Raw genomic sequence first — 22,379 nt, forward strand, 5'->3', positions numbered from 1 at the left:
GTCCCTCCACAGCAACTCCAGCTATCTCTCACGGTACCAGGGGGTTGTAGAAGTGGGGGGAGGCTGCAGAACGACTGTGTAACCTAATAAGGTGCACAGTCAGCGCTGATAGGGGCTCTCCCTTTATATTAAAAGCGCTGTGTGTGGGTTGGCTCCAATCTCTGTGTCTCTCTTGCCATTCTTGGGGGGAAACTCTGTCTGTACTCCCGTGTGTGTGTGTAGTGTCTGTGGTCTCCATTAAGCAATGTCCAGGGACTCTGTGTCATATGCTGCAGATGATATGTCCTCTCAGGATGTTCCCATTCCATGTAATCAGGATTGCACTGGTTTAGCACAGATACCAGCAAGGGAGCCTGAGTGGTTATCCTCTATCAAATCTATGATTTCTCAGAATTCTAACAGGGTTGCACAAAATAAATCTGCAACTCAGGCTTTACAGAACTCTATGGCAGTCTGGCCCAGTTCTGGTACATCAGGGATCCCCGCTGTATATTCACATAAACGTGCTCTTGCGCAGATCATGCAGGATGATACAGATACCGATTCTGACACTGCAGACGGTGACGGGGATGTGTTGCAGGGGGCATCGTCTCTTGCAAAAGGGGTGCAGTTGATGAAAGAGGCTATTAGGGATGTGTTGAATATTGCTGACACAACACCCGAGCAGGTTGAGGAGGCTTACTTCACTGAAAATACGAAAGCCTCGCTAACCTTCCCTGCATCAAAGGAATTAAATGCTATATTTGAAAAAGCTTGGGAAAACCCGGATAAAAAAACTCCAGATACCCAAGAGGGTTCTGGTAGCGTTTCCTTTCCCGGTAGAGGATAGGAAAAAATGGGAAAACCCGCCTATTGTTGACGCGTCAGTATCCAGACTCTCAAAAAAGGTGGTTTTACCTGTTCCAGGATCTACCGCCTTGAAAGAGCCGGCTGATCGTAAAATTGATAATACGCTCAAATCCATGTACACAGCTTCTGGGGCAATACTACATCCCATTATAGCCAGTGCTTGGATTGCCAAAGCTATAGTAAAGTGGTCGGGCACGTTACTTGAGGACTTGGATACTATGGAGAAATGTGATGTTGAATTGTTTTTACGGAACATTCAGGATTCGGCAGGATTTCTGGTAGAATCCATGAAAGACCTGGGTTCCATGGCTGCGGGAATTTCTTCCATGTCTGTCTCAGCTCGTCGAGGACTATGGTTGCGCCAGTGGTCTGCCGACGCGGAATCCAGAAGTATGGAGACCTTACCCTACACAGGTCAGGCTCTCTTTGGGGAAGCATTAGATGCGTGGATCTCCACGGCTACGGCTGGTAAGTCACCCTTTCTTCCCTCAGCTACACCTGCTCCGAAGAAACCCTTTTCTTCAGCTACATAACAGCCCTTTCGCTCTACCAAGCCCAGAAAGGCCAAGCCGTCCAACACCTTCTTTCGGGGAGGTCGGCCCAAGTTCATGAAACCTGCGGCTGCAGGTTCCCAGGAACAGAAACCTGCTTCAGGTACACCAAAGTCCTCCGCGTGACGGTGGACTGCACGCCCCAGAGGTTGGGCCGGTAGGAGCATTTCAGTCATGTCTGGGTGTCCTCCGCCTGGACCCCTGGGTGCAAGATAGTGTCCCAGGGGTACAGGCTGGAATTTCAAAATCTCCCTCCTCACTAATTTTTCAGATCAGGCTTGCCAGCTCTGCTGGTGATTCTCTGCTTAGTTGGTGATTCAAACGATGGTCCGGGATGTCCTGAAGCCAGCCCGGGTGTCAGTTCATCAGTGCATTCGCCTTCTGGGGAAGATGGTGGCCTTTCACGAGGCTCTACAATACAGGAGGTTTCACGCTTGGTCCTTCCAAATGGATTTCCTGGACAAGTGGTCAGGATCCCATCTACACATGCACCAGAGAATACGTCTGTTGCCAAAGGCCAGGATTTCACTCCTGTGGTGGCTGCAATTACCTCACCTTCTGGAGGGCCGCAGCTTCGGGATTCAGGACTGGATCCTTCTAACCACGGATGCAAGTTTCCGGGGCTGGGGCGCAGTCACTCAAGGGGTAACCTTCCAAAGAAGGTGGTCAAGTCTGGAAGCCGGCCTGCCGCTAAACATTCTGGAAGTAAGAGCTGTTTACAACGGTATTCTCCAAGTGGCCCATCTTCTGAGAAATCGGGCCATTCAAGTGCAGTCGCACAATGGGGGTAATTCCAAGTTGATCGCAGCAGGAATTTTGTTAGCAGTTGGGCAAAACCATGTGCACTGCAGATGAGGCAGATATAACATGTGCAGAGAGAGTTAGATTTGGGTGGGTTATTTTGTTTCTGTGCAGGGTAAATACTGGCTGCTTTATTTTTACACTGCAAATTAGATTGCAGATTGAACACACCACACCCAAATCTAACTCTTTCTGCACATGTTATATCTGCCTCCCCTGCAGTGCACATGGTTTTGCCCAACTGCTAACAAAATTCCTGCTGCGATCAACTTTGAATTACCCCCAATGTGACTACAGTGGCTTACATAAACCGACAGGGCGGAACGAAGAGCAGAGCTGCAATGGCAAAGGTAACAAGAATCATCCTCTGGGCAGAAAAGCATGCGTTGGCGCTGTCGGCAATCTTCATTCCGGGAGTAGACAACTGGGAAGCGGACTTCGTCAGCAGTCATGATCTCCATCCAGGGGAGTGGGGTCTCCATCCGGAGGTGTTCAAGGAGGTAACAGATCTTTGGGGCGTGCCCCAGATCGACATGATGGCCTCTCGTCTCAACAAGAAGCTTCGGCGGTATTGTTCCAGGTCGAGGGACCCGCAAGCAGTGGCGGTGGACGCCCTAGTGACTCCGTGGGTGTTCCAGTCAGTGTACGTGTTTCCTCCACTTCCACTCATCCCAAGAGTTCTAAAGCTCATAAGGAGAACAAGGGTTCAAGCAATCCTCATTGCTCCAGACGGGCCAAAAAGGGCTTGGTACGTGGATCTTCTGGATCAACTGCAAGAAGAGCCGAGGCCTCTTCCTCTTAGGGAAGACCTGCTGCAGCAGGGGCCGTTTGCCTATCAAGACTTACCGCGGCTATGTTTGATGGCATGGAGGTTGAACGCCTGATACTAGCTCAGAAGGGCATTCTGAACAAGGTTATTCCTACCCTGATACAGGTAGGAAAGGAGTAACATCTAAACATTACCATCGAACTTGGAAACAATATGTATCTTGGTGTTAGTACAAGAAATTTCCTGCGGTGGAGTTTCAACTGAGACGGTTTCTACTCTTCGTACAAGCTGGTGTGGATATGGGCCTTAAGTTGGGATCTGTGAAAGTCCAGATTTTCGGCACTGTCCATTTTCTTCCAGAAACAATTGGCTGCCCTCCCTGAGGTTCAGACCTTTTTGAAGGGAGTACTGCACATCCATCCTCCATTTGTGCCGCCTACGGCGCCATGGGATCTTAACGTGGTGTTGCAGTTTATCCAATCGGACAGGTTTGAGCCTCTACAGGTGGTCGAGGTCAAATTTCTTACGTGGAATGCTGTCACGTTGTTGGCTTTAGCTTCTGCTAGACGTGTGTCGGAGTTGGGGGCTTTGTCCTGTAAAAGCCCATACTTGATTTTCCACGAAGATAGAGCAGAGCTCCGAACACGTCAGCAGTTTATTCTGAAGGTTGTGTCGACATTTCATATCAACCAACCTATTGTGGTGTCAGAGGCTACTGACTCCTCAATTTCATCAAAGTCCTTGGTTGTTGTAAGGGCTCTGAAAATATATGTGAAGAGGACTGCTCGTCACAGTAAGTCGGACTCTCTGTTTGTCCTGTATGATCCCAAGAAAGTTGGGGGTCCTGCTTCTAAGCAGACAATCTCTCGCTGGATTAGGTTCACTATCCAGCATGCGTATTCTACGGCAGGCTTGCCGTGTCCTACGACTGTCAAGGCCCACTCTACTCGTAGGATGGGGTCTTCCTGGGCGGCTGCCTGGGGTGCCTCGGCGTTACAACTTTGCCGAAATCTGCAACTTGGTCTGGGTCGAACACGTTTGCAAAGTTCTACAAGTTCGATACTTTGGCCTCTGATGATTGAAGATCAGTCAATCAGTTCTGCAGGAGCCTCCGCGCTCTCTCTCCCATTCTGGGAGCTATGGTACATCCCCATGGTACTAATGTGGACCCCAGCATCCTCTAGGACGTAAGAGAAAATAGGATTTTGGTTACCTACCGGTAAATCCTTTTCTCGTAGTCCGTAGAGGAGGATGGGTGCCCGCCCAGCGCTTCGTTTTCCTGCAATTGTTATATGGTTCAGTACAACTTTGTTTTAGTTAAGTACTGCATTGTTACTTGGTAAGTACTGTTTCAGCGGTTGCTGAGTTCTCAAGCTAAGTTAGCTTGATGTGCCCTGTATGTGTGAGCTGGTATGAATCTTGCCACTATCTGTTAAATCCTTCTCTTGAAGATGTCCATCTCCTCTGGCACAGTTTCTAGACTGAGTCTGGTAGGAGGGGCATAGAGGGAGGAGCCAGCCCACACTCTCAAACTCTTAAAGTGCCAATGGCTCCTGGTGGACCCATCTATACCCCATGGTACTAATGTGGACCCCACCATCCTCTACGGACTACGAGAAAAGGATTTACCGGTAGGTAACCAAAATCCTATTTTCTGCTGCGGGGTACACTGGGCTCCACAAGGATTGGACAATGGGGTGTAGAGTAGGATCTTGATCCAAGGCACCAACAGGCTCAAAGCTTTGACTGTTCCCAGAATGCACAGCGCCGCCTCCTCTATAACCCCGTCTCCCTGCACAGGAGCTCAGTTTTGTAAGTTGGTGCTGCAGTAAGCAGGCACTGAACAGAGGGGCTGCTCCAGGCAGCCCTAAGAAAAGCTTTTTATGAGGTAAAAAGTGAAGACTTCAAGGGCAGCAGGAGTGGTAAATGTCTTGTGACATTCACTGCTGCAGCTCCAGCTCCAGCTCTCCCCAGCGGCGCTGTACACTCCTGAGCCCTGGTTGCCGGGTACCTACAGCGGAGGCTCCGGTTTTCTTCACGTTAGACACACACGGCTGGGACTCTCCAGGATCACGTGGCCGCGCTTCGGGAGGTGGTAAGTGGGTCCCGCTTGCGGGACCCTGTCTTTATCGTGATCCGACGCGGTCAGTGGGAGACGGGCCGCGCGCGCTGGCGGTGGACACTGTGGATACAGGCGATCCCACTAGATCACCAGGGCATGGGCGCAGGTCAGGTTTTCTCTCTAAACCAATTCTTATATCGCCCACAGTACCCGGTGGTTTTGCCAGCAGAGGGGATAAGGCTTAGACCTGAAGCCCCTCCCCCAACCCCAGGGCGCCATTTCTAGCAAGTGTTCCCGCCCTGGAGCTGCATCTCTGTCTTTCCTCATTCCCTGTCAGTGTCTGCGGCGCCATTACTCCTCAGCTCACTGTTCCTGGGACTGCTTGGGCAAATCCTCCTATGTAAAGCTGCCTGGTTGTCAGCGCTGTGCCTTTACATGACACTTAAGTATTCTACCTGCCTTTTTTAGTCAGTGTTAGTAAGAAAGAGTGCATTTAGTCAGGGTTTCCTAGTACAATTACCCTGTGATATACATCTAGTTCTTACTGTGTACTGTTATATCTATTGTTATATTGCTGTGTAAGCTAGTCCAGTGCAGTATTATTGTCAGTAATAACCTCTGCATTGTACAAACTGTGACTATCTGTGTGTGCATTTGATAGCTGAGTGGTGTCCATTTCGTGTCTTTCACTCAACCTACTATCCCTATATTCTATTACCTGAGGGGGCTTGGTGCGTCAGGTTTTATCTAATATAGGATTTTCACAAAGATATACTGTATTACGTATTTTTCTCTGTGATTTAGTCACCATATCTCTCCTTTATCTCTGCTAGTGCTGACTACACTGCGCAGGGGTTTGGGTTTAGAGATATAGTGCTGCTGATAATTGTACTGTGTTACCTCATACTGCAAGTTATATCATGTCTGCTTCTGAGGGTAACGGTTCTGGGGCTGAACACACTGCCGGTGTTGCTGAAGCCACAGACCCATATAAGGAGAATATAGCAGCTGTGGGCTCTGGTTCTGGGGGCTCCTTGCCCCCCAGTGGGACTGTGGCAACGGAGGCACATACTGACCCACCGTGGGCCGCTTTTTCCACGCTTCTACATACGCTAGTTCATAAACTTACACCCCCTATGGGGCCCCCAATGCCGGTACAACCGTATGTGGTCCCTGCAGCTAACCCGCCGTGGGCGGACGATTTATCTGCTCAGTTAAAGAAGTTGAACAAGTCCCTGACTACTAAAAAGTCTGACCATCGCTCGCCTGAGTCCAAGGGGTCCTCTAAGCGAGCGCTTGTCTCCTCACAATCCACTGCTGTCACTGACACCTCGTCTGATGAAGACGGCACGTACACTGACCCCACAGGTTCTGACTCATATACGGCTGATGGGGAGGGTGGTTCACATGTGGATGTTCCTGATCTTTTGGAGGCTATTAAGTTAATTCTACAGATTGCGGCTGATCCCGAGCCATCCGTCCCTCCTAAGAAACCAGATAGGTTCAAGCATCAGAAGGTGGTTAAACAAGTTTTACCTCACTCTGACCACCTAGTGGATATACGTCAGGAACCCTGGGAAAACCCGGGTACGAAGTTTGTGCCTCAAAAGAAGATGCTGGCTCGCTATCCCCTCGCGCCAGAGCTGTCTAAGAATTGGGAAACGCCTCCATCAGTGGACTCACATGTGGCTAGGATGGTGGTGTCCCCAGCTCTGCCTGTCCCTACCGTCACGTCTCTAAAAGAGCCGACGGATAAGCGTGTGGAGGGTTGTCTGAAAGCGATTTACACCCTCACGGGTGCTGCGCAAAGGCCCACTATTGCAGCTACATGGGCTGCCGAGGCTATTGAAGCGTGAGCCTTGGAGTTAGATGCTGAAATCTCCTCTGACCATGCTAGACAATGCTTGTCACATATTGTCACAGCTTCTCGCTATATTAAAGAGGCGGCTTCGGATGCCGGTATCCTAGCAGCCAAGGCCTCTACTACGTCAGTCCTGGCTCGCCGGATATTGTGGCTGAGATCCTCTTCTGTGGATCTGGACTCTACAAAAATCCTGGAGGTACTCCCTTTCAAGGGAGATATTCTGTTTGGGGAGGACTTAAATAAGATAGTGGCTGACTTGGCTACTGCCAAAACTGCCTGTCTACCAAATACCGCTCCTTCTGTGTCGAAGGCTAAAGGTACGTCCTTTCGCCCCTTTCGCCCTTCAGGTAAAGCAAAAGGTCAGGCGTACCACAATCAGGCCCGCACTTCCAAACCTGGTAAGCCGAAGCCCAAAAGAGCCTGGGCTGCCCGTCAGCCAGTTTCCAAGACCGATAAGCCTGCCGCATGACGGGGCGGGCCTCTCCCTGGGGGATCCCAGGGTGGGGGGCCGGCTTCTAGGGTATACCCAGGAATGGTTGAAGACCACTTCAGATGCCTGGGTACGGTAAGTAGTCACTCTAGGTTACGCCATAGCCTTCAAACACCGTCCCCCTCATCGATTTTGCCAGACAGACGTCCCATCGGACCAGACAAAAGCAAACACTCTGCATTCGGTGGTACAGACTCTCCTGGATACAGGAGTTGTAGTACAGGTGCCTCTTGCTCAGAGGGGCCGTGGGTACTATTCTCCGCTGTTTCTAGTCCCGAAACCGAATGGGTCCTCCCGGCCCATTCTCAACCTCAAGGCATTGAACAAGTTTGTGAAGGTTTCCAAGTTCCGTATGGAAACCCTTCGCTCTATAGTTCTGGCCTTGGAACCTGGGGACTACATGGTCTCCCTGGATATACATGATGCTTACCTGCATATTCCTATAGCAGCGTCACATCAGCAATACCTGAGGTTCGCTATTGGCAACCTTCATTACCAGTTTCGGGCGTTATCTTTTGGTTTAACAACGGCTCCGCGAGTTTTCACTAAAGTAATGGCGGTGATGACGGTGGTACTCCGCCGTCAAGGGGTCAGGATACTGCTGTACCTGGACGACTTGTTAATCCTGGCAAATTGCCCAGAACTTCTCCTGTGTCATCGGGATATGACGGTCTGGTTTCTACAAGCCCACGGGTGGCTCATCAACTGGAAGAAATCCTCCCTGGTCCCTGCTCAGAGCATGGTGCACCTGGAAGCGCTATTGGACACTCACAACCAGCGGTTGTTCTTGTCTCAGGAGAAAGTCCTGAAGCTTCAGGACAGGATTCGTTGCTTCCTTTCTCGTCCGCAAGTGTCGATACATTCGGCGATGCAGGTGCTGGGCCTCATGGTCTCAGCATTCGACATGGTGGAGTATGCTCAATTCCATTCTCGCCCCCTCCAGAGGCTGATTCTAGCCAAGTGGGACGGCCTGCCTCACCGGATCAGGTCTCGCATGATCTCATTGACTCCGGAGGTCCGTCTGTCGCTACTTTGGTGGCTCCGGGACCAGCAGTTGTGCAGGGACCAATCCCTTCTGGATATCCAACTGGGTCCTGTTGACGACAGATGCCAGTCTAAGAGGTTGGGGCGCGGTGCTGGAGCAACACTCCCTTCAGGGTCGGTGGACCAAGGAGGAATCTCTCCTCTCGATCAACATTCTGGAATTGTGGGCGGTCTTCAATGCGTTGAACCTGGCCCAGCATTTAATTCAGAACCGTCCTGTTCAAATACAGTCGGACAACGCCACCACAGTGGCTTACATAAATCATCAAGGCGGCACTCAAAGCGGTTTGGCAATGAAGGAAGTCTCACGGATTCTACGTTGTGCGGAACGCCATCTACCTGCCATATCGGCAATATTCATTCCGGAAGTCCTGAATTGGGATGCGGACTTTCTCAGTCGTCAGGACGTGCATGCCGGCGAGTGAAGCCTCCATCCAGAAGTGTTTCAACTCCTAGTGGAAAAGTGGGGTCTTCCAGATGTAGATCTGATGGCGTCTCGACACAATCACAAGGTTCCGGTCTTCGGAGCAAGGACAAGGGATCCTCGAGCAGCATTCGTGGATGCGCTGGCGGTGCCGTGAAGGTTTCGGCTGCCGTACGTGTTCCCTCCGGTGTCACTCCTGCCCAGGGTAATTCGGAAGTTCAAGCAAGAAAAAGGAATTCTGCTTCTCATAGCTCTGGCGTGGCCCAGACGGTCCTGGTTCTCAGACCTGCAAGGCCTATCGTCAGAGCGTCCACTTCTGCTTACACAATGCCCAGGTTAACTAAAAACTGAGCTCCTGTGCAGGGAGGCGGGGTTATAGAGGAGGCGGCGCTGTGCATTCTGGGAACAGTCAAAGCTTTGAGCCTGTTGGTGCCTCGGATCAAGATCCTACTCTACACCCCATTGTCCAATCCTTGTGGAGCCCAGTGTACCTCGCAGAAAGAGATTTAACAAAGGTAAGTTCTTACCATAAATCTCATTTTTTTTGTGCATGCGTGATTTATTTGTTATAAGGTTGCCATGACATAATTTCTTTTCAGTGCTGCAAATATACCATCACAGGTCTCTGGTATGGTGAGGCCCAAAGCTTGAAGAGAAATAGCAGTGCTGAACATGAAATCTTCCAGTGACCTTCCAGTAGCCATAATCCTCAGTTTACACACTAGTCTTGGCTCGGCAGTGATGGTTCTTCTTAGCTTTGTGCCTTGTTTTTGGATGAATGGCGTCATGAGTTGCAGCAGCTCCAGGAAATTGTCGACACAAATCCTGAGGCAATTCCTGAAATCCTCGGAATTATTCCTGCAGCAAAGGCATATGTGACAATGAATCTCTTTAGCAACCGTCTCTTGGACCAGCAGCGACTATTGCTAATTTTTATTTTCCTCATGTCATGCTAAATGTCTAGAGCAGGAGATGTTACCCTTGTCAGAATGTCGACATTAAGGATGGGCTGCGGGGAAGGTAGGAGGGTGCGGCTACCGTTAGGCACTCAGGGGAGGTTAGGTTCAGGCTGTGCTGTGGGGTACAGGGATAGGCACTAGATGGCGGGATGGGGAGAAATATCGGAATGCTGGTGCAACATAGGTCTGACCCGGAAGTAACTGTCGTATGTCTGTCGGGGCCTAGAATCTGTGCTGAAGCCGCTGCAGCCATCGGGAATAGATAAGTCGCCGCCTACAGGGGGAGTGGGTTTTCGCTGTGCAGGTGTGCATTCGCATGTGCGACAGAGCTGCGCAAACTGATTTTGTGCAGTCTCTGCGCAGCCCAGGGCTTACTCAGCCGCTGCGATCACAGGCTGATTGGGACTGGATTTGAAGTCAGACACTCTACCTGAAAACACTTGATCCTGCCTGTGTTTTCCCTGACACTCACAGAAAACGGTCAGCTGTTCGTATCTGATCGCCTGCTGTGCAGAAATGCACAGCAGCGATCAAATCTGAATTAGGCCCTATGTTTCTACATGTTGTACATACCATGGCAAGCACTGGTAGACCTCAGATACAAAACAGCGGCACAAACTGCTCTCATGTTCTGCTTAACTTTTCATATAAATGTGTTCTGTGAGTGCATCCTTAATAGGAATCAATGAGCCCTGTTCAGATGAATGTAGCACAGATGCACAAATAACTGCTAGTATACAAACACCAGATTCAGAGTTGTACATACATTGGATGGTTTATGCACAACTCTGATGTTTACCAAACAATGCATGCGCAGCTGCACTATACATGTGCCAATCTTGTTCTGCGAGATTGCTCACAGTGCCCCCTAAGCCGCAGCATGACTGACAGGGGTCAATCGTGGCCAAGGTCTGAACCTTCCAGAGCAGATTTCCAGACCCTAGAATGGTGAAATAATCAGCCATTCTGAGTAACATGAAGGCTACACAGATGACCTGTGTTCACACAAGTGATATGATGGCTGTGTTTTCAGACGCAGCAGCTGAGAACAGATACTTGTAGAGGGTGTCTATTTACCAGAGAAACCTCCTGCTGCATTAGCATCATTTTGCAGTAGTGGCTGCGACATCGGTCAAAGCTGTTACGGAATCAGACCTTTCCAACTGTGTGTTTTTGTACAACAAACTTATTTTTGAACATTTATTTGATCTTGGAAGGACCACGCAGTTTTAATTTGTTTGGGCTGAAATGTTTGATAACCGAGAGCAATAACTTGTCCTCTGATTCACATCAAATATAACTACAATGTCAAATATCTGAAGACCTGTCATAGTATGGGAGATTTAAAACACGTTTATGAAAGTTAGTACCATTTATATCAGTCTGTCTGTATTATAGGTTTAGTCAGTTCTCCTTACCTTCATGTTTTAGTGGTACAATACTGAAAAGCCAAACAGTATGTACATCTTCGTGAAAAGGTAATTTCAAGCAGAGTAGCTTACCAACATTAACAAAAATGTTTGAAAAAGATTCAGTGGCTATTCTACAAACAAAAACCAATTACCTAAACACATCAGAAACTAAATATGGAACGAGAGCTTGGAGTGTAGCCGTAGGTGATTACATTAAAGGATCATCAATGTTTTTCTATTCTGTTATCTTCATGGTGAGGTATTGATGTTCTGTTTTTACAGAAAGAATGTGAGATGTTGGGAATGAAGAATCGGAGCAATTGCTGTATGTCACTTAGAGATGGCAGGCATGGATCAGAGGGAGCAGAGTGAGGGGGAAGGGCGGGGGGGATTCATCTGTAAGCCTGGCATTGGGCTGTCAGACGGATCTAGTTATATAACAAAACCTCAGAGCGGTTTTTAACAGGCAAACCTTAAAATAGCATCATACGTTATCTCCTTTTTACAAAAGACTCACAGAAGGCTGTTCAGGCAGTGTAGTGACAACATGGACAGAGGCAGACAGAATAGAAGGATCCATTTTCAGCTTTTGAGTGGACCGTATCCATAAATCTTATTGAAATTTATTAGCATATTTTTTTTTATATATAATTTTTATAGATTTTCATCATGTATTAGTGAAACCAACTATGCATAAGATATTTAGAAAAATTGGCAAATAAATGAAAACCTGTTACTGTTAACTGTCGCGGGCAGGGCAATGCCTATTGGTGCAAACCTGGACATATTAAGGCTTTGTTGTTGAGAAAGTAAAATATTGTTACAATACATCTGCTTAAAATCACTTGCCAACATTCCGAAACACACTGCCATTTACCAGATAGGTGTGAATAACTAAATCTTTGGAAACAGAAGAAAAATAATTTAATTCAATAATGATATAATAATATAAAACCGTATAGTGAATTTTGACTGAATAATAAATTGTATGTTCTACCCCTTTCACACCGCAAATGCCGTATCCCACCCGGAAATTGGAAATGGGTCCTTCCCTGGTGGGATCCGGCATTGGACGCTACAGCTGGCTTCCCTGACCCTGCAATATGCCGGGCGGGTTGCCATAGCAGCGGGGGGCGGAGCCGGTGCTGGGAGATGAGCTCATCTCCGCGCAGCCTCTCCCTATCTAGTGAACGGGTCCCGGACGCATCGACCCGGGAACCCGTTTGTGTCCCGGTATTCAACCCGGGAGTAACGCTGCTTTATTCCAGGGTTGAATTACCTGGTCAGGCGACCCGGGAATTCCACCATGGTGCTCTCACACCGCACGCTGACCCGTGTCGACCCGGCAATATGCCAGGTCGATACCGGGTTATTTGTGCGGTGTGAAAGGGATATTATGCAAGCATTGTTACTGTCATTGAATCTAGGTACAATCCAATATTAAGTATATGACTATTAATTTCAAGTTACTACCTGTATTATTTATATCTACATTAGAGCAACACGAGTAACAATGAAACTATGAGGTTAGAGTCCCTTTTAGATATATTATAGTTTATTTTGTGGGTGGAAACAACGCCCAGAGAATAGTCTATCATTTCTTTAGGAATTGGCAACATTACTGCTCACAGAATTGCTGTGATAATGTTTTTACAGCTAACAAATTCCCACAGTTAATATTTTTAAGGGAAGGTAACTTTTTTTGTTTTTACCCTATCATATCCCTATGAGCAACGACTGGCATGGTAAGAAGAGGAATTAAAAGCAATGCGTGGTGCAGTGTAACTTACTTAGGGGTATTTATACTAAGCACAATATTTCCAAAACTAGATTTTGCCCTCCAGGTTTAAAAGAGCAGTAATATTTAATGTAATACAAGCCTGCAGTTACTACTATTTACTTTTTAAAATATTACGTTTTAAAAATCCATACCTTAGTAAATACACCCCATAAGTTAGTTCACCTGTCCATCAGAGTTTTATACATTAAGTACTTGATTCTGAGTCATATGCAAGTCCAAGAGAGGATGCACTTAGTGTAAGTGCAACTGTGCGCATAAGGGTGGTCATTCCGAGTTGCCGATTTTCGCTATGCTGCGATTGGTTGCTAAATGCGCATGTGCATGGTACGCAGAGCGCATGCGCTAAGTTATTTAACACAAAACTTAGTAGATTTGCTGTGGATCCTGCGGCGCTTTTCAGTCGCACTGCTGATCGGTGAATGATTGACAGGAAAGGGGCGTTTCTGGGTGGTAACTGAGCTTTTTCCGGGAGTGTGCTATATAACGCAGGCGTGTCAGGGAAAAACGTGGGAGTGTCTGGAGAAACGGGGGAGTGGCTGGCCGAACGCAGGGCGTGTTTGTGACGTCAAACCAGGAACTAAACGGACTGAGCTGATCGCAATCTAGGAGTAGGTCTGGAGCTACTCAGAAACTGCAAGAAAATATTTAGTAGCAGTTCTGCTAACCTTTCGTTCGCTATTCTGCTAAGCTAAGATACACTCCCAGAGGGCGGCGGCCTAGCGTGTGCAATTCTGCTAAAAGCAGCTAGCAAGCGAACAACTCGGAATGACCACCAAGGTGTGTGGGTACTTGCATTAACATAGGGTTGTAAATCTAGCTGCCAGGGTTGTCTGCATGTGTGCCCACTTTGTGCCAGAATCAGGTCCTAAGCCTGCAGAAGCTTTTTGCAAACCACAAATGTGTGAAGAAATGTACTTTTAAACAATGTGTTTATGAATGCCTAAAGTCTGTCTTATCCATAGGGGAAATGTATCAAGCCTTGTATAGGAAATTGCCCAATCATCTTCTAGCTAGCATTTATCAAGTACATTCTATAAAATGATACACAGGCAGGGTCCTTCAGGTTTTTGCCAGAACTGCCAGACGGCCAGTCCGGCCTTGCCTGTGTATATGATGTTTGGTCCGGCCATGGCTGCCAAGGGGGGCCTGGGTGGCAGCAGATGTATTTGGTGCTGGGCCCCCAACTGATTACATCTGGCATACCGGCAGGCAGACATGAAGAGACAGCGCCAATGTCATTTTGAATCTGTGCCGGTCACAAACCAGTATGCTGATGCTCCAGCCGGAATCATCTGGAGGCCCAGCACCAAATCCACACCTGGGGCTGCTGAGGAGGTGAGAGGCTGCTGGAGGGACACACTGGCAAGGGAGGGGTGGGGGGATGCTGCAGGCCAGGGAGAGGGGGGGGGGGGGGTGAATGTCTAATGGACTTTACTGTGTGGCGTATATTGAATGTGGCACTACTGTGTGAAATATTTTGAATTGGGGTTACTACTGTGTGGTCACACACTGTGCATACACACTGAGCGATTTCTCATCGCCAGGGCATACACACTGGGCGGTTTTGAGCTGAAAGCAGCTCAAAACACCAAAAGTGAGCTGAAAGCAGCTCAAAATCGCCCAGTGCTGTTGTTCAACTACACATCCCAGCATGCCCTGCAACTGCTTTAGCATGGCCAAATAACAAAACTGTAGCAAGGCATGCTGATATGTGTAGTTGAACAACAGCTGCAGAGCCGAAGGTTCCCCATCCCTGGTCTAAAAGCTGATGAACTAAGCGAACACACCCTGGAGACCCCAGGAGTGTAATACAGTTGAAATAGGAAACCCTATATTATGATTTAATGGAAGAAAAACAGTATTCTGAGCTGAAACACCCATTCTAGAGTGGGACAATCACCATACAGCACATCTTTTCTTTTTAAGGTGCCACGAAGTTCTAGAGCACTATCCAAGTATATGTAGTTACATAACAAGTCATAGGGACAGTGTAGTCTAAACAGATAAATGTAGGAAATGTATACACCAATAAAGTGGCAGACAATTTAGGATAAGGATGTAGGGCGAAGGCTAGGCAATTTACCATCTTGTAGATCAAGTGGTTGCAGGGAGCCTGGCATTCTGTACACAAGATAATGGCAAATATACAAAATCGTTGAAAAGACTTGGAGAAAAAAATGCAAGGAGCTCAGGCAGCACAGCTAGTGCTAAGGGACGGACAAGAGGAAAAAGGGCACTACCCGTGAAAACTCTCATATTAAGTGGAGCTGTGAACTGGAGAGAGTAGTGGAAAATAAGAGAACTGATAGGCTGTAATGAAAAGGTGTACTTAGAGCGCACGTCTGAAGCTGGTGTCCAAAGGAGTGAGTTCATGAGTAGAGGGACAGGACAGCAGAAATCTTGGCGGCATGCATGAGATAAGTTAACCAGGACCAGGATGAAAGTGAGGTGGCAATCAGGGAAAAGCTGTGGGTGGGGGAATGGACAAAAATGAGGTTGGAGATGTAGAAGCAGAGGAGTGTTTAAGTAATTTATATGCAAGAGTGAGGAGTTTGTACTGGACACCTAAGGGCCGTGAGGAGGGTGACTTATTACAGCGGCATAGAAACACCAGCAGAAACAGATGAACTCGCCACCCTTCTGGCCCCTGTGGGGCTGTGGACAAAAATCTGATTCTGGCTATACCGTAAGTGCAGCATACAGATGCACTAACTCATGTCTCGAGGGGACTTGTAGGTAATTGAATTGAGCCCCAAAGCTGACCCTGTCCAGAAAGATAAGACAACGAGACTAGTTGCAGTGTTCAGGATAGAAGAGGGGAATGGGTGAGGTTTTTATTTTTAAATGAAAAGAATATAGAAAACTAATTTTATGCAGATTCCCCATTTTCCCAGCACATATTTGTGAACAAGTTCTAAACATGTATGATTTTCAAATACCCATAAAGTTCTAAAGCAGGGTTGGACATGAATAACTTTTGTGTTTTCCAGACCACCGGTGGACTTTAAAAAAACAAAAAAACAAAAAACAAATGTGACATATGGTAATGAATAAATTGCAAACTAACGGGGACATCTGGAAAACATGAACTGTTAGGAGACCTTGGGGACTGAGTTGTACCACCCCTGTTCTATAGTATACATGGTTTTGATTATGATTTATACAGTGTGTGTATTTAGAAGTGCACACAATTCATCCTTTTGAAGTATATGGCGATAGACTCCAACTCTAAAAAGCCACAATTTCATACAGTGCATGAAATTGTGGCTTTTTAGAGTTGGAGTCCATCCAAGGAGATATTTTAGTCTCCTCCTTCAATGATCAATGTGATGGTTTACTAGGTGAAGATTTTTTTTTTTTTTAAATGAACAAGCTCAGCCATACAGTGTCCGTCTTAACCATTGTATATCCATAATATATTTTTTTGAGATCCTACACCAAAGCAAATATCAGCTGGAATGTAAACCCTTTGGCTGGCTGTGTGCTCACTGTCTTGAAAATGATGCCTTCAAGGTGTAAACAGCTGTTAACATAATAGACACTTTTTTCACATTTGTTCCTTTATGATGTCGCAGATGTTGCATGGCACCAATGCAGAAGTGGTACATGGATGCGGTTAATTTACGGGCTGTCGGGATCCCGGTGGTCAGGAGACCAACGCCGGAATCCCATCAGCCGGCGACATGCTGCCGGTCGGAATCCTGACTAAAGCCCTGAGCCCTGGTCCACGCCACCACCTCGAGGAGGAATATAATAGTGTGGCAAGCTAAGCTCGCCAGCAGGCCTGAGCGTAGCAAGCCCGCTAGGGGATTTACAGCTCTAGCCGCCGGGATTCCGTCTGTCGGGTTTCCGGCGTCGGTTTCCTGACTGCCGTGATCCCAAATGCCAGTATTACATACCTCTCAGATCACACTAATCAAATTAGGGAACGGTTTTCAGCAACCACAGTTGTATCAGCTCAGTGGCATTTCCCTCTGTCAGCACTATCAGGATATTTGGGAGCCACTATAACCGCTCATATCCTAACTTCTAAACCAGTAGACAACCACATCATATCAATCAAAAACAAATGCCTACTATTCAGCTGTACTTAAGAAGTCCTAAAATATGCAATCCCTGCTAAAGTTAGACCCCCCAATTCCACCCCACATACTACACGGGATCAGTAGGAAAGACCGAAGGTCGGGATGCCGGCGCCAGTATACAGAAAGCGGTATCCCGATCATCAGTATGCCGGCAGCAGGGCGAGCGCAGAGAATCCCCTTGCGGGCTCACTGCGCTCACCACAGGTTCTGTTCCCGCTCTATTGGTGTCGTGGACACCCACGAGTGGGAATAGCCCCTGTGAGCCCGGATCCTGGCTGGCGGCATTGTCAGAAGTCAGGATTCCGGCGTCGACTGCTGGCAATGTAACTGCATTCTTACTATACAACTGCTGCCAACAAGCCCTCTGGCCCGACCCTAGTCTTGTCCTCCTATACCTAAGCTCCGTCTTACTACGGATTTCCTTATTAAAAATAAAAAAGTAGGTAGCTTAATTAGGAAAAATAACTTTTATGGTTATTAACATATATTGATATTTTAAAAATGGAAATTCCATAGAGAAAATAAAAATATATATTTATTTAGTATTTTTATGTATTACTGTAAGCTGTTCAGAAAAGCAGAAGAGGTCTGATTCTGAGTTGCACGCTGCTGCGACCACTTTAGTGCCTGTTGCCGTTGTTGCATCTGCATCTTGCTTCTGAATGTGCAAGAGCTGAGACGCCCACTTTGAGCATCTTTAGACGCTGTGGTACCTCTTGGTACGGTACTATCTAAACACGCACAAGACCTATGGCAGGTACAGATTTTCCATAGGAGTATGGCCTCCAGTGTGAGCAGTTAAGGGTCTGTGTAATCCCAGCAAAATTCCAATAGATTAATGATCACATGCATCTCAATTGCGCCTTTGTGCACGCACACCGCGAGACACACACACCAGTAATTTTTATGGATGCGCAGTAGCAAACAAATACTGCAGTCCGTGAACATCAGCATTATACGCGACACAGAATTAGGCCTAAGATGTACTTATTTATTTCCAACACTTTGCTTAATTGTTGCATATCAAAGAAAATGACTGTATATTGTGTAAATGTTATTAACCAGCAATTTAACCTTGATATATTTTTTTTTTCCTATTTTATGAAGTCCATTTACAGCTTTGTTTAGATAGTATACTGTTCCTACTTCACATAATTTAGGCTATATTGTTTTGATATAAAGAAACATTGAGAGCTTCTCTGGTTTCCTTTTACAGTGCTGCAGTTGGCATCGGTTTCTATGGCAACAGCGAGACCAATGATGGCATTTACCAGCTGACCTACTCCCTGGATGATGCCAATCATACCCTAGCAGGGATTGATTCGTTGGTAAGGACCAAGAGAAATATTTGTTCTGCTCTACTGGCTATAGTTTGCTGACAGTTTATACTGTATGTGCAGCAGTTACCCTTGTGGGTAACAATATGTTGTTTTGTCTTGTAACACTTGTGTCTGGAATAGATGAGGCACAACTGTGCCAGCCGCTACAGTATAGTTCGCACAGTACAATCGCTAATCTCACTGCTGTGGAATTCCTGCGGACTCTGACTAATGGACAGACAGAAAATGTTGGGAACTTCTGAGTGGTCTATTCAGAGCCATCTGTTTGAAAGATGGAAACCAGAGAGACATTGAAAATAAAATGGGGAAATACAGAGGGACACAAATAAAGGAGACATATGAGACAAAGAGGCCTAATGCAGCAAAAATTAGTTTTAGCGGTCAGAGAAAGTGTCCTCTCATTTTAAAAGGCAGCATTAAATCTGAACTACCACCTAGCAAGATATTTGACTAGTGGCCCCCTAGCGTGAGCCCTTGGGGTTGCTCTGGGCAGCTGTTTTTCGTGGTGCTTCTTCTTTCCCCTAGCACCCTAACCAAAAACTGTGGTGTCAGCAGGAGAACCCACTTACACAAATCCTCCACTACCGTTTAAAGATGATTTGTTGAGACTGTATTCCAGCTTGGAGGGTTGTGGAGCGTTCGTTTTTTCTTAGCTGGTAATGCAGCTTTAAGTGTACTATTCACCAACACATACAAGGTGCAGCCATTTTCTGGGTTGAACCAATCTTTAACCTATTTACTAGTGATACCACTGAGGCATGAGATGCGAAGTTGTGATGCTAGATAAGTATATTGATAGGCTGCATCCTCATCCGTTTTGGCTGTCTTCAGTGTATGAAGGAAATTGGTACACTTTACTTTGCAAAAATGATTGCTGTGGCACCTCTTGTATAGTACAGTTTATGATCTGCCTCACAGTGATGCATACCCTCCAACATTTTTTTAAGTGGCACAGTCCCGATATGAGGGTATCCATCTGAGGATACCTTTGCCCTGCTGATCGGAAAGTTTGGAGGTATGTGGTGCTGCTGCAGTGACTGTATAATGGGGGTAATTCCAAGTTAATCGCAGCAGGATTTTTTTAGCAATTGGGCAAAACCATGTGTACTGCGGGGTAGGCAGATATAACATGTGCAGAGAGAGATAGATTTGGGTGTGGTGAGTTCAATCTGCAATCTAAATTGCAGTGTAAAAATAAAGCAGCCAATATTTACCCTGCACAGAAACAAAATAAGCCACCCAAATCTAACTCTCTCTGCAAATGTTATATCTGCCCCCCCCCCCCCCCCCTGCAGTGCACATGGTTTTGGCCAACTGCTAAAAAATTTCCTGCTGCGATCAACTTGGAATTACCCCCCATGTACACACCTTCCAATGGGGTGTGTGGAAATAAATGGTGTTTTCAAGTGGTTAGACACCGTGCACATATTTGGACGTGCCCTCATCCCTTTCACAGTGTGTCCACAGTCCCATAGATATCTTTAATTTACGCCTTTTGGGATGTGAATCACTGTGTGACATCGAAATAAAAGCGTATGGATGCAGTTTTACATGTGCGCAAGAATCACATTTTTACGATTAACTTTAAATAGGAGCCAAACTGTCTGCTTCAGCTTTTTTTGTTCAAGCATGTGATGTAAATTGCATGTGAGACATTTACAGAAACAGCATGTGTTACAGATCTGACTGCATTACAGTCATTTATAGTAGTGTGTTATAAATCTCCTTCAGTCCTTCTGGATTAAATTATTGATGTACTACTTCTCTAGCTGTAACACTCACTGTGGATGTCATTCTGTATTCTGCATACATTAACAGGGTCTGGAAATAGAAGCAGGTTGCATAAGCATATCCTCAAAATGTAAAATGGCCCAAGAGTGACCATTAAGTGTTGTCAGAAATAAAAACACACATTTTATTGCATTAATGCACATGTATGTACCACATGGCAGATGCTTGCGTACACATTCATCATGAAGCACAACTTCTGATACACAATAGCAATTGGCATAATAATAAATCAATAAAGTAGTTTATTTATTTGACACATTTCAACCCACCATCTTTATAATCCCTACTCTGCTAACCCAGAGCATTATTTAATTGGGCATAATGGCTAATAAATTCTAAATCATGCATTTGTATTGCTCCCTAAATCCACACTCTACTCTACCAGGTATGTGTCCACGTACACCGATCCTCAGCTAGCGCCAACTAGCCCTATTTAGTGTTCCATAGGCTCTGCGACCAAGGCACGCCGTGCTTGCCACCACATTCTTTTATCCATAATATGTGTCTTAGGGCCTAATTCATGTTTGTACACAGCTGTGATTTTTCAGGTTACGGACATGCTAATCACTGCAAAAGAATAGAGACGCCCACTGGGGCCATCACAAAGTCCTTAGCAGCACCAGCTTAACAACAAGGAAGATTGACTCCTCAAGTGAGTCTATGGTCACGTGGGCTGGCCGCAGCAGTAGTGACGCTGGCACCATGTTTCTCTATGTTCATGACTGCAGCGGAGGACAAGATACACACCCCAAAAACATCCATGACCTGCCACCACTCCCCGTTACCACCCCCCAACGTCCCCTTCCTGTCAATCACTCTGCATTAAAAATCTCACTGCCAGCGGCATCGCAAAGGCACTTTAGGGCATGCGCAGTGCGATCGTGGCGCAGTCTTCCAATAATCGCTCAGTTTGCATGAATATCGGCATTGCGTACACACATGAATCAGGCACTCGGTTGCATCACTAATACAACATAATTACAATGCACAGATACACTGGACAATGGCACTGCATTGCATGCAGCTGCTGTGCGCAACGGAGGTCTGATACGAATGACCCACTCCATGCTTCATGCCATGCATGCATTGTGCTTAATATGCGAGTTTCATACCTGTTCCTTTACCACAAAAATGCTAATACTAAGTATCGCACAATAAATGGATCATTACTAAGCGTACACCACTGTTCAGCACACTAAAAAATCCTAGTGGAAATAATGCTAAATGCCTAGAACACTATAAGCGACTATGTATAGGGGTAGTATGCAAATTTCAGACATTTCGGCCAGAAAATGGATAGGTGTATGAGAACACATCTGTATAGCAGGATGTTGCCTTGTGCGTACGGAAATGTGGGGCATGTGGCTCTATGAATCCAATGACTTTATAGTATATTGCACCCTGTGACAATCAGAATTAGAACACACCACACTCAAAGGGGTATATTTACTAAGCTCCCGATTTTGACCAATTTGATGTTTTTTCATCAGTGTCATCTCAGAAATTTACTAAACTGAAATCTCGGCAGTGATGAGGGCATTCGTATTTTTTTGAAAGTCAAAGATAAAAAATACGAATGAATACACCATCGGTCAAACGCGGCTGTTTAGGTATAGAACTCGTTAATTTACTAAAAATTCAAATTCACAAACACTGCCGGCAATAGCCAAACACTGGCGTGAAAAAATACAAATAGTAAAAAAAAGCAGTTTTAAAACAGACCTGCTTTTTTTTACCATGAGATCCGTGCATGTTTATCAGTGGGAAGGGGTGGGAAAGTGTTAAAAAGGTAGAATTTTTTTTTGCGTGGGGTCCCCCCTCCTAAGCATAACCAGCCTCGGGCTCTTTGAGCTGGTCCTGGTTGTAAAAATATGGGGGGGAAATTGACAGGGGTTCCCCCATATTTAAACAACCAGCACCGTGCTCTGCGCCTGGTCCTGGTGCAAAAAATACGGGGGACAAAAAGCGTAGAGGCCCCCCATATTTTTTGAACCAGCACCGGGCTCCACTAGTCAGAGAGATAATGCCACAGCCGGGGGACACTTTTATCTTGGTCCCTGCGGCCCTGGCATTAAATCACTAACTAGTCACCCTTGGCCGGGGTACCCTGGAGGAGTGGGAACCCCTTAAATCAAGG

The 22,379-nt window shown here is 46.5% G+C and overlaps 1 protein-coding gene across 2 annotated transcripts in view; it reads left to right on the forward strand.

Moving 5' to 3' along the window:
* Positions 1-22,379, forward strand: part of TTYH2 (tweety family member 2) — a 315,012-nt gene that overhangs the window by 179,458 nt on the left and 113,175 nt on the right. For both annotated transcript variants that reach the window (XM_063961177.1, XM_063961178.1), the window contains one exon: positions 18,328-18,439. In XM_063961177.1, coding sequence (XP_063817247.1) covers positions 18,328-18,439 — 112 coding nt within the window. The remainder of the gene's footprint in view (positions 1-18,327; positions 18,440-22,379) is intronic.

Source organism: Pseudophryne corroboree, chromosome 3 (assembly GCF_028390025.1).
Source record: "Pseudophryne corroboree isolate aPseCor3 chromosome 3, aPseCor3.hap2, whole genome shotgun sequence".
NCBI lineage: Eukaryota > Metazoa > Chordata > Amphibia > Anura > Myobatrachidae > Pseudophryne > Pseudophryne corroboree.